General features: G+C 45.2%; 1 protein-coding gene across 2 annotated transcripts in view; it reads right to left on the bottom strand.

Moving 5' to 3' along the window:
- The window catches only part of MERTK (MER proto-oncogene, tyrosine kinase), a 226,077-nt gene that overhangs the window by 174,546 nt on the left and 36,920 nt on the right, over positions 1–14,611 (bottom strand). For both annotated transcript variants that reach the window (XM_033936512.1, XM_033936513.1), the window contains one exon: positions 9,853–10,026. In XM_033936512.1, coding sequence (XP_033792403.1) covers positions 9,853–10,026 — 174 coding nt within the window. The remainder of the gene's footprint in view (positions 1–9,852; positions 10,027–14,611) is intronic.

Genomic DNA, 14,611 nt, shown 5'->3' with positions numbered 1-14,611 from the left:
GTTATCAAAGTAAACTCCCGTTCTTGTAAATAATATTCCAGGGTCTGCATCGCCCATTTCGCAGCAAGACACTCCAATTCTACCGTCGCGTAATTACGCTCATTGGGGAATAGCTTCCGGCTTAAATACAATACCGGGTGTTCTACCCCTAGTACCTCCTGACTCTAAGATCGCCCCTAATCCAGTGCCAGAGGCGTCTGTTTGCAGTATCAGAGGTTTGGCTAGATCGATGGACCTCAGGACCGGGTTTGTACACAAAGCCTTCTTGAGGTCCTCTAGTGCCTCTCGGCCCGCCACCTCCCATCTCAATGTGTCCGGCCTATCTTTCCTCAACATATCAGTGAGAGCTGAAGCACGGGTGGCGAAGTTGGGTACAAATCGCCTGTAGTACCCGACAAGGCCCAGGAACCCTCGGAGCTGTTTCTTTGATGTGGGGCACGGAAAGTTTCTCACACATTCAACCTTATCGATGAGGGGCCTAATTTGTCCTCTGCCCACCATGTACCCTAGATACTTCACCTGTCTTTGCCCTAGATAACATTTTTTTGGGTTGACAGTAAATCCCGCCAACCGCAATGACTCTAAGATGGCCCTGACATGCCTTAGGTGTTGGCTCCAATCTTGGGAATGTATTACTATGTCATCGAGGTAGGCATCAGCATAGGCCTGGTGTCCTCTCAGTACCTCCATGACCCCTCTTTGACATGTAGCCGCGGCCCCATGAAGGCCGAACGGCATGCGCCGAATACTGATAGAGGCCCCCAGGGGTGCATGAATGCGGTCTTAGGCTTTGCACTGGACGACAGCGGAATTTGCCAATATCCTATGTGTGAGGTCAATAGTGGAGAGGTATTGGGCCATGTCCTAATGGATCTACAGAGCGCACTCCACTCTGGGCATCGAAAACGCATCAAAGTTGCGATATCTCAATTAAGCTGCCTGAAGTCAATACACAAACCTGGGGTGCCATCGGCCTTAGGGAACGATCACTATAGGACTTGACCAAAAAGTGGCTCTGGGATGGCTCGATCACCCCCATGGTATAGCAATTTCCTTGCTCCAACCAAATTCTGCAACCAATTCTTTCTTTTGTTATCCTGCTAACCTATAAGGTTTTATAACTCCTCAAACTATCTTATCCCCCGGGGTAGTGAGATATTTCAGAGGTACACCACCTAGGTGCATCCCGGTACTTGGGGAAAATATCATCCTGGAAGTCCCCGGACAAGGGTCTCAAGCTGTTTAGCTTGGTCCTCCGATAAACTGGTCCCAATATTGACCCCTTCGAGCTGCGTTAACTCAGCTATTTGAGGCCCTAAGTCCTCGTCTTGCTTTTGTTCAGCAATTGCTGCCAACACCTCCCTTTCCCGCCAGGGCTTCAGAAGGTTAACATGGTAAGTTAGTACCCTATTCTTCTCATCCCTGACTCTATAGTCTACCTCATTGAGCTTCTCCACAATCGTGGCGGGCCCTTTCCATTCGGCGAGGAATTTGTGAGGGTCCGAGGGTATGAGGACCAATACCCTATCTCCTATTTTAAGTTGACGGGACTTAGCAGTCCGGTCATAATAAAACTTTTGCCTATCTTTACTCCACTCCAAATTGTCCTTCCCTATTCGCGCCACTTGTGCTAGCCTCTTCCTTAACTGAGTCAGGTAGGATATAACATTAGTCTCCTCCTGCTCCTGGGACCCCCACTGATCTCTAATAATATCTAATATTCCTCGGGGCGCTCTCCCATATAACATTTCAAAGGGACTGACCCCAAGGGAGTCCTGTACCTTCTCTCTGGCAGCAAACAATACCAACGGGATGTACAGGTCCCAGTCTTTCCTATCAGAACCCGTCACTTTTTTTAACATCTGTTTAAGCGTTTGATTGAACCGTTCAACCAATCCATTGGCCTGGGGGTGATAGGCTGATGTTTTTATGTGTCTAATGCCAAAGCCTGTCCAAAACTTTTCCATTTCTCTTGACAGGAAATTACTCCCCTGGTCAGTTAGGACCTCCTTGGGGAAACCTACAGTGCAAAATAGCCCTACCAGTTCTTTCATAATAGCCGCCGAGGAAGATTTCCTCAGCGGGAAGGCCCATGGATGCCTAGTGGCCACATCCATGACGACCAGAATAAAGTTATGACCCCGAGGAGTCCTCTCTAGCGGCCCCACCATATCCATGGCTAGCCTAGCTAACGGTTCCTCTACCCTAGGGACCGACACTAACGGGACCCGTGGGGGTTTCTTGAGGGATAGTTTTTGGCAGATAGGGCAAGACTGACAAAAGCGTGCCACCTCCTGGGATATGCCCGGCCAAAAGAACCTCCTCAAGACCTGGATTTCGGTGGCCTCCGCCCCTTTATGACCCGCTAAAGGATGGTCGTGCGCGGATTGCAATATCAACTTGCGAAACCCTTGAGGTACCATTAGTTGTTCCTGGTTCTCTTTCGAGGGAGGTCCCCCATTCAGCCTATATAATAGTCCCTGCCTTATCCGAAACCGAATCTTCCCCAGGATAGGAACAGAGACTTGCTGCCAAGCTTCCTGGAGCGAGGCGTCGGCCTTTTGTTCGGCCTGAAATGTGGGGAAAGCCTCTCTGATATCCTGGGGAAGCCAGGGTATTTCCTTTAAAGTGGTAACCTTCCTTACAGCCTGACTCCTCTGATGTTTCTGTAGTTTTTTCTGGGCTGAGGTTTGTCGAGACTGTCTCGATGAAGGGCTTCCTACCACCTCCCCTCTAAAGGGAAAAATATGGTCCAGTCCTTCCTCCTCCTTAGTCTTCACAGGACCCTGGGAGCGTGTCCCCACCAAGCCTTGTCTGGCCCTTAGGCACTCCCCCAAACCTTCCCAATCTCTACCTAATATCAGGGAATAGGGAGCTTTGGGCACAATAGCTAGATCTACCCTGTAGACCCTATCTCCATACAACATAGTCGTTGGCCTGAGAACGTATCTGAGACTATCTCCATGCACGCACCTAATGACCACCGTTCTTTCTTTCCCACTATCTTTTCCCCCGGAACAGGCAGTGATACTGATCAGCCGCCAACATAGATTGGTCTGCACCAGTATCTATTAGAGCCATAACCTGTTTCCCAGACAATTGAAACAGGAAGCTGGTATTCCCTAGGGTTATATTTATCTGGCTCCCATTTCGGCTACTGAGTCTTTCCTGGTCCCACAGCTTCGTTGGACATGCCCCTTTTCCCCCACAGCTCCAACACCGCAGAGGGCTTCTCTTAAGGTCTTTCCTAACGCGGGGGTCTCTCACCCCCTCCTTAGGCTGGCCTTGAGCAAGGAGCGGATCTTCACTTCACCTCGGGAGAGGGCCACAGACTGTCCAAACCAGTCACCTTCTACATAGTCTCTAACCCTTTTCCCCTGGGGTTCGGTCCTTTGAGCAGCGCCCCCCCTTGGCCTCCCTAACCCTTGTTGGGCTCAGGACCATCCCTGCCTTCAGTTATGTCCAGCAAAGACAAAAGGCTCTGTCCCTACCGCTGAGGAGCTGTTCTGGTCCACTGTCGACCTAGTGTGAGTTTCGGCCCACGTGGTCGTAATAACTGTCTCAGGGCCTCGGCCTGGGTGTTCATCACCCTCATCAACTCCTCATGCTGTCGTACTTGCCCTTCTTGCTTATGAGTCCATGCGTCCTGGCTTGCTTTCAGGGCGGCCTGTAGGTCCCTGGACTGGCTTTGCCTGTCGTCGCTCAGGAACGACATCCACGGCTGTGGGCTGGTCCAATCTTGGCCCGTCACCTGGGAAAAGAAACAAACAGAAAGACCAACCCAAGTGCGGAACCAATAAATAACTGGGTAGCCAACCCCCTCACCCACCCCTGGTCAGAGTACCTTACCAGAGGGCTAGGTGAGTCTGCGCCTTTGGTTTGTAGGCCTCCTTGGCCCCCAGGTCGCTCACTGCGTCTCTGTCCTCTAATACACAGACGTCCGGAACTCCTGAGGTTTCTCCCCCGACTCTGGTTCCCTGCCGGTATAGCTGGATTCCTCCGGACACTTGCTTCCACTGCACCGCTGATTGGAAGACGTCTGGAACTCAGCTCCTCGCAAACAGGAACCCAACACAACAAACTAAAAAAACAAGCTAAAGAAATAAATCATTCAAAAGTCCAAAACTTTTTTTTTTTTTTTCAACTATCAAATTTTTTTTTTTTCCAAAAAAATTTCACCGCATGTCCAGCAGGGAGGGCCACTATCCCACTTCTGACACCTACTTGTAACGGAGCCAGGTACCTGTGCCTTCAGTGTTGCCGGTCTCCGCATCATCCTGAACGCCACTCTCGACGTGCTTCCTTTAGGGTAGGAAGTCCCGCTGGATCCCTCTTCATAACTCAAGAAATATAATGATACAAAAAATGAGTTCATGGAGCAAAATCCAATTGCTTTATTGTGGAATTGGAATGAGGGAGTCTGTTTTCACACACCAGTCCTGACTCCACAATTATAGAGAAAATCTTAAACAAAAATGTAGCTTGAATCCAAACCACAAGAGCTCAGCTATCACCTTAATGCAGGGTAAGTAAAGTTATCATATAGTCCAATACAAACATCCAAAATTGCTGGTTCATTAACCTTCATAGTCCTTTCAACAATATAGCAAGCACTGCTGGTAGTGCTGTAATCAAGCCCTGAAGTTCAGCTGGCTTCTTCCCACTCAGCTTTAACTGAACTGATGTGGGGAGGAGGAGTAATGTAATCCACTATAAAACTATTTCTGAATAACAGATTGCCACGAATGCCCCACTAACCCTCCTTGTATGGAAAGTGGATTCTCCCCAATTATCTCCTCACTTCCCTCAGGTAATTATCCACAGCCAGAAAGAAAAATAATTAAACTTCTGGTCTTCAGGTATTCAAAGTTATAGCACAAAAAGAAAAACGTTTTTTTTTTCTTTCTTTTTCTTTTCTCCTGCTTCCCTCAAGCAGGGCAGTTCACAGCAGCACAAGTCATTTAAAGGAATACAAGAATCAAACATTCCTTCTCACACAGTGTAAACCCAACCCAGGAGGTTTATAAATCTTACAACCCTCAGCCCTGCCACTTAACTCATTTCCATTGGCACCTCTTCAGGCAGACTGAAAGTTTCTCCAAATTCCATGGGTTCCTCACTGAGTAGCTGGCTGGCCAAAGGGTCTGTGTCAGGCTCCTGCATTTCCCAGTCAGGAACACCTTCAACAGGAGAGATCCTTTCCAGGTCTGGCCCTGAGTAGACTGCTCTCCTCCTTCTCAGAGCAGCCTCTAAAGTACCCAGGGGAATCTGACCTGCCCTTGGAGGGGGAGGAGCTTTCTGCCGATTTCCCCTAGCTGTCTTTGGGAGCCTAATCATTCCCTTCAGCTGGGAGAAGCCAGGGGAAGGGAGCTCTCTCTGGGGCTGTTGTGGGTTGTCCCAACTCTCCTCTTCCCCTCCCTGGAGCTCAGCCCCACCTGAATTAAAGGGCAAGCTAGGTTTTTCCTTAGGCTTGGTCACAATCCTATCCCCATGATTTGCCCTCTGGATCACTGGACCAGGCTTGACAATAGCCTGCCCTGGCAAAAGCTGCATTTTAGGGATAGGATTGTGACACCATTTAACCAGAAATTAATATGAAATCATATTCTTTTTTGCTTAGGAACTGTTTAACTTAATGTGATTTTTTAAAAAAAAAGTCACTTTAAAGTACTGAACAACTGGAGAAAGTTGTGTGCTGTCTCTGTGGTTTTCTGACCCGGAGGTGAGAAGGGAAGGAAAGTTTCCGTGGCACAATTCCCAGTCCTTTAGTATGGATGGAACAATAAAATTAGACCAAGTGATATAATATATACCATTAAATGTCACTGTTAACAGATTTTTAAAGGAAGGATTTTACAGTTTAACAATGGGTGCCTCTGTTTTAGTGCAGCAGATATGACTGTGCTTCTCCACAACTATTTGGCAGTACACATAGGAATCCATAGCAAACTACACAGTTCAATTGACAGTCTTAGCAACCATGAAGCAATGGACAGACTTAGCAACCGGTGAATGCTGGAAGATCTAAAACTGACAACACAAAAGCTGTTTCTTTTTTGTCCCTGGCACTCCAGAGTCGTGTTTCTACCTATCTTTCCCCCTTCCCAGATCCTCCAAATTTGCCTTGATCACCAGCAGTGCTAGCAATTATGATAAACTGTCTGTAGCTGGTGATAGAACTTCCCTCTAAAGCACACATGTCAAACACAAGGTCTGCAGGCCAAATCTGGCCCACCTGGCAGTTTTATGTGGCCCGCGGTGACTGTGCTGTATCCAAGCACCTGACCGTACAGCCCCAGTATAGAGAATGACATGGGGGAAAAATTTGTCCCCGTCCCCACCCCGTCTCCGCGAGCTCATCCCTGTCCATGCCCAGTCTCAGCTAGCTCAGTCCCCATCTCAGCCAGCTCAGTCCCCGTCACCAGAGCAAGGATCAACAAAACCCCTGTCTCTTCTCTCCTCACAAATATCCCCGCTCTCCCTTACTTGTTACTTTCCGGGCCATCCAGCTGGTCATTCCCCCCCTCCACCAAAGCCAACATGAGGGCTTCCCTCCGATGTCAGAGCTGACGTTGGAGGGAAGCCTTTCTGGTCAGCCGGGAATCCCAGTAACCTTGACTGTCTTCCTTCCAGCTTGGCAGCTCCTTCTTGTCTTCAGCGCCAGCTGCACTTGTTTGCTGGGTCAGCCATGTGTAGTGTGTAAGAGCCACAGTGTGCTGTCACAGCAAACAAGTGCGGATGGTGCAGAAGACAAGAAGGAGCAGCCAAGCTGGAAGGAGGTCAGTCAAAGTAACCGAGATCCCTGGCTGACTAGACATCAGAGGGAAGACCATGTGTCGGCTTCGGAGGAGAGCAGGCCCATTTGTATAATGGAATCCCCGGCAGCAACACATTGGGTGTGTAGGTAGGTTTATGGGTATAACAAGTTAGTGCTACATAAACAAATCATGCACATATCTCGTATCTAGGACACCATAAATACCTCCACTGATTCGGTAATTTTTGCCTACTTATACGACTACAAAGACCAGAGCTATATGAAATATTTTTATTATAGAATAGAAATATAATTCATAAGCCAGCAGCAAATAATAACTAATTAATTATTTGTTCACAAAATATCTGATACTATATATATATATATATATATATAATCTCATTACATAATTATTACACAATAATCCCTAAGTAAATGAGTAAATATAACTACGGTAATTCTTACACACTAGGTAATTCCTTATAAAATAAGTCCTGATTAGCAGCAATCTATTACAGTTTATCACCAAAAGTAATTAACATCTCCTCTCCTGAAACCAATCAGAGATCTATCTGGCCCCACTGATAAGAAAATATGATCCCTTTCTCACCATCCTTCAGGTCAAGCCTCCTTCGATCAGAGAGATGGAATTTGTCCGTTTTCCTCGGTGTAGCACGTTGTAGAATTTCTTCCGGTCAGCAAGAGTCCGTTATTTACTGAAGTGAGCTGTAAAGTCTGTCAGCAACAATTACTTATGTGACATAAACCAGATCTGTTTGGCTAGGCAGTCCTGTTTTCTTCACTCTCCGTGGAGAGCTAGTCACAAGAGGTACTTGTCAGGTCTTAATTATTAGAAGGTGTGCGTAGAGAAGATATGCATGGGTCCGAGCTTCCTCACATCCAAGCATAAACTAGTAATTAAGACACCTTCTCCTTAGTTTTTGTCAGATGACCTCCCAGGACAAATCCAGAAACAGAACTTGGATCAATAGCCTTTTTGTATAGTCTCATACAGGTCTTGAGAGAGAGGCGCCTTCGTTAGATAAGAACAGCATAGAAGCTCAGACTCCCCCAGATTCACACAGGCTAGCATGTAGGCATAGTCAGAATGTCCTTGACTGGAGAAACACATAGATCTAGTGAACATACCCAGACCTGCATCTGCAGCAGCAGACAACTTGATGATTTCTTCTTTTTCTCTTCTTGCAAACAATGGTTCATGCTGAAAGATGTTCAGGCTTTAGACATCAGGGAGAGGCCTAACCTTCAGGTATGAGGCAGGAACCACCCCTACAGGTGAGAGGGTGGGAGCACCTGTTTCACCGGCTAAAAAGAGAGGAAGGGTGACTGCACATGCGACTCCCGAGGTGAGCTGCTGATCTGAAAAGTCAGAAAATCGTATCACATGCAAGTGTTTCTAGTAGCAAAATTGATTACAATCTAAAAGATAGCTGGGTAGAAGTCCATTCAAAGCGATTAAAACATACACAAACACATTTGAAAAACTATTCTGGCTTCTATTGTCAACTAATGCATGTCTATAATAACACGTGACACATGATCTGATCTTTTCAATCTGAAAATCAGCCTAACTGCAGTATTTTGAATAAATCTGCAGCCTTTTTATATTTTTCTTAGAATCGACAAATAGAGAATATTGCAGTAATCTAGTGTACTGAGAATAAGAAACTGTACTAGCAAATCTGAATGAGAGAAAATCAAAGTAGGCTTAATTGTTCTTAAATTTCCATAATAAGAAGTGAAGAATTTTAACCAGAGAAGTGATGTGGAAATCAAAAGACAATTAATTGAAAACAGAGAACTGCCTAGATGGACCATTGGTCTGATGTAATAAGACTATTTTTATGTACCTGATCATATAATAACATCTGCATTGTTATTGAACTCTAATCGTTATACAGATCATGTACCTTGTCATCGCTTTGTAAAACATATATTTTTCTAATAAAATTTATTTTAAAAATATTATTAAACAAGTGCAAAATGCTATATTCAATACCCCCTCTTCTATACTCAACCAATGAACAAAATATTAAACACTTCTTAGCAAGGTTGCCAATTGGATCCAGATTCACCCAAAGGGTTTGATCCAATCCTGTGTTTACCCTATTGCACGCAGGGACTAGTAGTTTTTTTCTTAATAAATGCAATGTGAAAATCAGACCTATGTTTCTGCATGCAATGAGATAATCCCAGGACTGGTTCAACCCTGTCAGCCAAATCTGGATCCAGCTGGCAACTCTATTGCTTAAACTTGTAGCAATAAATGTAGTTTTCTTCTCACAGATCCATTCTCCCCTTTTTGCTCTTTCATGCAATGCCTTCCTTCTAGTCACACTTGTTTGAAGGAAAAGGCCTACGGTAAATACTAAGTCCAAAATATTTAATCCTGTGGTACTCCCAGAAATAAAAACAGGCTAAATAAGCAAAGCTTCCAAATTAAGCCTGCAGTCTATAGACAAAAAACATGAATGATTTTTCCTGAACCAAAATATAGTAGGTGGACCATCTACATATGGAGACTGGTTTATGATATATTCTAGTTTTTGAGGCACTTCTGTACTTAATATGCTTGCCTTTAGCATGACTCCAAATTAGTGATGTTATTTTTATTTTTAGATATATCCTGGAACTCCAGCCAGTAATCACAATAGTCCATGAATTCCAAGTGCACGTTTTATATAGCAAGTTTTATATATATATATATATATATATATATATATATATATATATATATATATATATATATATATATATATATATATATATATCTTCAAGCCTCAGTACCACCATTCCACCACTTTAAACAATTACATTATAGGATCGTCACTGGCCCTTCTAATTAGTTTTATTTTTAATTTTAAAATTCTTTAAAAATTGTATATTTCATTTGTCAATTGATATATTTCAATAATAATTTAAAGCCACTTAACTTTTTCAGCTAATTTGACCCAGGAGAGGTAGACCCGACATGTTTTGCAACAAGTGTCCCCCATGGCAGCTTTTCATCTGACTCATACAAATTGCTTTGTCTATACAAAACCATACCCTCCTGGAGCCATCTACTGTTTTACCTGGGATGGTCAACATGGAGGGAGACGAATCAGGGTCCGATTTCACCATTCTGCTGTTCTGGAACCAATAAATCTGCACAGGTCCTGGTGGCCCCACTGCCTCGCAACTAAGATTGAAAGGAACATTCTTGCTGACATTCAGCTTTTCTGGCTGCTGAATGAAATATGGAAGTCCTACAAGGGAGACAAGAATTAATGAAACATACTAATGAAAGAAAAATTATGTTCTTACCTGTTAATTTTCTTTCCTTTAGACGCAGCAGAAGAATCCAGAGACCAATGGGGATAGCCCACATCTACCAGCAGGCGGAGATAGAGAAACTGATTAACAGGTGGTCTTATTGGCTGGCACTCCTCCTGTATCTTCAGAATAGCTCCTTGCCCAAGCATCTGTAACCATTAATAGGCATAGCACATAAAAAACTTCTTTCCCATAACAAATCTCAAAAGACAATAATACAGAATACAACCATCAACAATAACAAATTTCGAAAGTTGCACAAGAAAAAAAACGACGGACAATATCCAGAAAGGGTGGGGCTCTGGATTCATCTGCTGCGTATAAAGGAAAGAAAATTAACAGGTAAGAACATAATTTTTCCTTCCTTAGCAACAGCAGCAGATGAATCCAGAGACCAATGGGATGTAGCAAAGCAATCCTCAATCTGGGTGGGAAGCAAACGCCGTCTCTGCAACAACCGAAGCACTAAACGCATCCAACGCATGTGCCCCCAACATCCAAACCGTTAATGCAGAGATAAAGCACTCTCGGAAGACCAAGTAGCCGTGAGACAAAACTCCTCCAAGAAAAAAACCTCTGGACCAAGTCCAAGAAGTAGCCATCGCTTCGGCGGAAAGGTCATGAAGTTCTCTCGCCAACCGTTTCCCTGCCATCAAGCAAGTGTAAATAACGTCCTCCCAGACCCATCAAGCTTTAGACACCACCATACGTTTGAGGCGTCCCTTGAAGAATACAAAAAGGTGATCTAAACAACCACCACTCATTAGAAATCTAGCTCGCAGAGAACGCTACGCACTTTTAAAAAATGCAGTGAATAAAAGCACGCCTCCCCATTCCATCTCCCAGGAAGAAGGAAGGAAAAGTGAGAGCGGCATAAAAGAAATGATGATACCTCGTTAGAAAGAAATGGAGGTACCAACCGAACTGACCCCCCCCCTACAGTTTGTAAATCAGAAATAGGAAGCCCCGTCGAACAAGGCCTGCAACTCAGAAAACCGCCGAGCTGAAGCCATGGCCACAAGAAACCCTGTGTTCAATGGCACAGCCCTTAGCTTCTCAAAAGACAAGGAAGAAATGAAGCCTTCGGTAAACTGTGAAGAAGTATCGTAAGACTATACACCGGACAGGGCTTTCCATGAGGTGTACGAATATACCGTACTCCGTTTAGGAACTGAACTACATGAAGCTGAGAAGTAAGCGAAGAGCAAGATACCTAGCCCTTGTAACAAGATAAGAATGGCCCTTGAAGCTGAAGGGAATTGAACGCCAAGCCCTTGGCAATACACTTGTTCCAAAAAAGAACCCTGGAAGGGTGCAACTGTTGAGAAGTACCCAAGAAAGGAAAAACCTCCAAAAGGAAGCAGAAGCCACAGATGAAGACGTCTGTATCGCCTGGATAAGAGAAGAAACAACCTGCAACGCATAACCCTTACACATCAGCCAAGACTTTTCAAAAGCTAGGCCGTACTACCAAAGTAGTATTAATATCCAGGTTGATCGGACCCCAGGGGAGCAAATCCGGAGAAACCAGGAAACTCAATAATCCGGCTGTCGAAAGAATCATCAGATCCGCATAGCAAGGATGGCACAGCCAAACCAGAGATTCTTCAAATACTGCGCCCTGAAAGCGAGTGGGAGATGGCCCATCCAAGTCATCATCAGCCAGGGGAAAACCCTGAAAAAAGAGAAACCAGAGGCGAGAAAGAAGCCACGCTGCAACCCCCTCTGACTCCCACTCCCTGTGTCCGCCGAAGAAGCTAGACAGCTGAAAATTTCGAGACAAGGCCATGAGGTCTAGTTCCAGGAGATCTCACTTCCATACAAAGAGCTGGAATGCCTGAGTCAAAATTCACAAGATCCAGGATGTAGAAGATTTCACTATTACTAACCTTTACACTTTCTAGAGCGCACATAGCACTGCACAACGTCACATACAATAAATGGGCCATGCTCAGATTTCGTGGAGAGAAAGCCTATCCAAACTTTCTTCCTGACCCGTAAAATGAGCTGCCAACAGAAGAGGTAGAAGAGGGTCCACCCATTGAAGTAGAACCATGATGTTACCCACCAATTGAGTACATCACCTACTGCCCAGGCTGTAGAGAAATACCACCATCATAATACTGACTGAAAAGACTCTCAGCGTCATACCGGAAGAAGTTTCAAGTTTATTAGCATTTGATGGATCGCTTATACAATATTTCTAAGCGATGTACAAGTTAAAAACCGCCAGGTGGTGGTCTCACATATATATTATACAAATTAATCCTAAAACAAACAATTGACATTTAAACAATAGGGATAAAGACAAATATGAATACGTCTGAAGCTCCAGAAACGGTAGCCTGACCATGCTCAAGAGTAGAAGAATGAACAAGCATTGAGTCGCCTCCAAAGACCAGACTCATGGGTCTGAAGATGGAAGGCACAGAGCCCCCCAACCCGCCAGCCCGGAATGTTTGGTGACCAGGAGCCAGTCCAGCAAAGACCGAGGCATGCCTTTGAAAAGAGAAATCACGCTGAGCCACCAAAGCATACAGAGCAATGCTTGAGGAGCCCACCAAATAATGGGAGCCCTGAGATACTAGGAACCACCAGAACAAAAGCGACTGCTGTAGCGTTACAATGGAAAAGCAAGCCGAAGTTCCCAGTGGAGTCAGTAACATGGATCCTAGAACCTGTACAGAATCCCATACTCTTGGACAAGGTGACCGAAGAAGAATGCAACCCTGAGACTGTGACCCATCGCCCTAGTCTCAGGGAAGAAACACATTTCTCTCCTATATGAAGAAAACAGCTTCCCGATATACCTATAAATAGGGAGTCACGTGATGACGTGAGCCGGCGTGCACGCAGCTCAGCCAGCTCCGGAGCTCGTTCCCCACATTTGCCGCGAAACGGGACGAACGGCGAAAATAAAATTATAGCAAAACTCGGCGCTTCTAGTGGGGAATTGTATGGACAGATTTCTCATACAAACCCAGCAAACCATGTCCACGAAATCGACCAAGAAGGACAAGGAGAGAGGCAAACCTGCGGAGGACAAAATGGCGGACGCAGCATGCGGGGTCCTGAGACAATTCACGCCGGAGACGCTGGCGGAGTTGAAAAGTATAGTCACTCAGGCATTATCCCCCAGTATGGAGCAACTGTCTGCCCAACTTACAAAACTCGAAGGAATAATGGAAGACCACTCAGCGAGGGTGACTGAGCTGGAGGAACGAGTGTCTGCAGTGGAAGATGAAACCCACAGTGTAACGTCGGACATGGCCTGCATGAAAACACAGCTAGACCAACAACAAGCTAAGTTGGAGGACCTAGAAAATAGGTCCCGTAGGGGGAACTTAAGATTTATGGGGTACCCAGAGACAATTGCAGATTCATCTCTTATAAATGTGCTGGAAACATGGCTAGCTAGTGAAATGCAGATGCCTGCTAACATAGGCCCAGTGCGCTTTGAAAGGGTACACCGCGTGGGACCACGACCAGGGAATGATCAAAGACCAAGGGTGGTGATTGGAAAATTGCACAACTACAGGCACAAAATGGAGATACTTAAAGAATTTCGCCTTAAAAGGGAGTCCTTGAATTATGATTCCATACCCATTCGAATTGGACAGGATTACTCTGTTGCCTTGACAGAAAAGAGGAAAGTATTTTACCCTCTGTGCAGGAAGCTGGCTGATCTCAAATACCGATTCCTTTTTCTGTATCCAGCTATACTGAAAATCCAATTGGAAGGCAAATGGCATGTGTTTGAATCAGATGTACTGGCAGGGGAATTCATAAATAGACTGGGGAATCCAGGACCTTCAACAACTTGACTAATTGAAAGCTCACTAGAACTCTGTATGATATCGCACTGTATAACTATGCATTTGCTGTTTCTCCCATACTGATTCTTTTTCAGCTTACTATATGAGGGGGACGAGTTTCCAAGCATCAGAGACGTGCTCTGCCTTCCTGTATCCTAGTGCTACAGGATGGGTCTCTGTATTGGGGGGGAAGTTCAGGAACAGGGGATCAAGGGGAGGGTGGGGGGGATATTGGTAAGGGAGGGAAAGAACACACATGTTGATTGTTATGTATTGTTAGATTTATCCTCTTATGTAATATATCTAAGAGAATTCATCGCATATTGCGGGTTCAGGAAAAGACTGAGCGCTGAGGATCCCCCAGGTGTAGGCTGGGCGCCTGGGGTTCTCCTGTTAATAATGTTGCGATATACATGTTCCTCAGGTTATGATGAGCGGTAGGACGCTTAGAATATTGTCATGGAATGTAGGGGGAATAACATCACCTATGAAAAGGACTAAGATCCTTGCCAGATTGAAACATCACAAGGCAGATCTTGCTTGTATTCAGTAAACCCGGCTGACTGTGACTGAACATGCCAAATTACAACGAGGGTGGGTGGGACAGATTTGTTCGGCTTCCTCCCCTAATAAACATGCAGGAGTGGCACTGTTGGTGCGTAGAGGATTTCAAGGGAAGGTTGAACAAATATATGCTGACCCT

This window comes from Geotrypetes seraphini, chromosome 3 (genome assembly GCF_902459505.1).
Source record: "Geotrypetes seraphini chromosome 3, aGeoSer1.1, whole genome shotgun sequence".
Taxonomy (NCBI): Eukaryota; Metazoa; Chordata; class Amphibia; order Gymnophiona; family Dermophiidae; genus Geotrypetes; species Geotrypetes seraphini.
The sequence above is the reverse complement of the archived record's forward strand: the minus strand, read 5'-3'. Positions and strand labels throughout refer to the sequence as shown.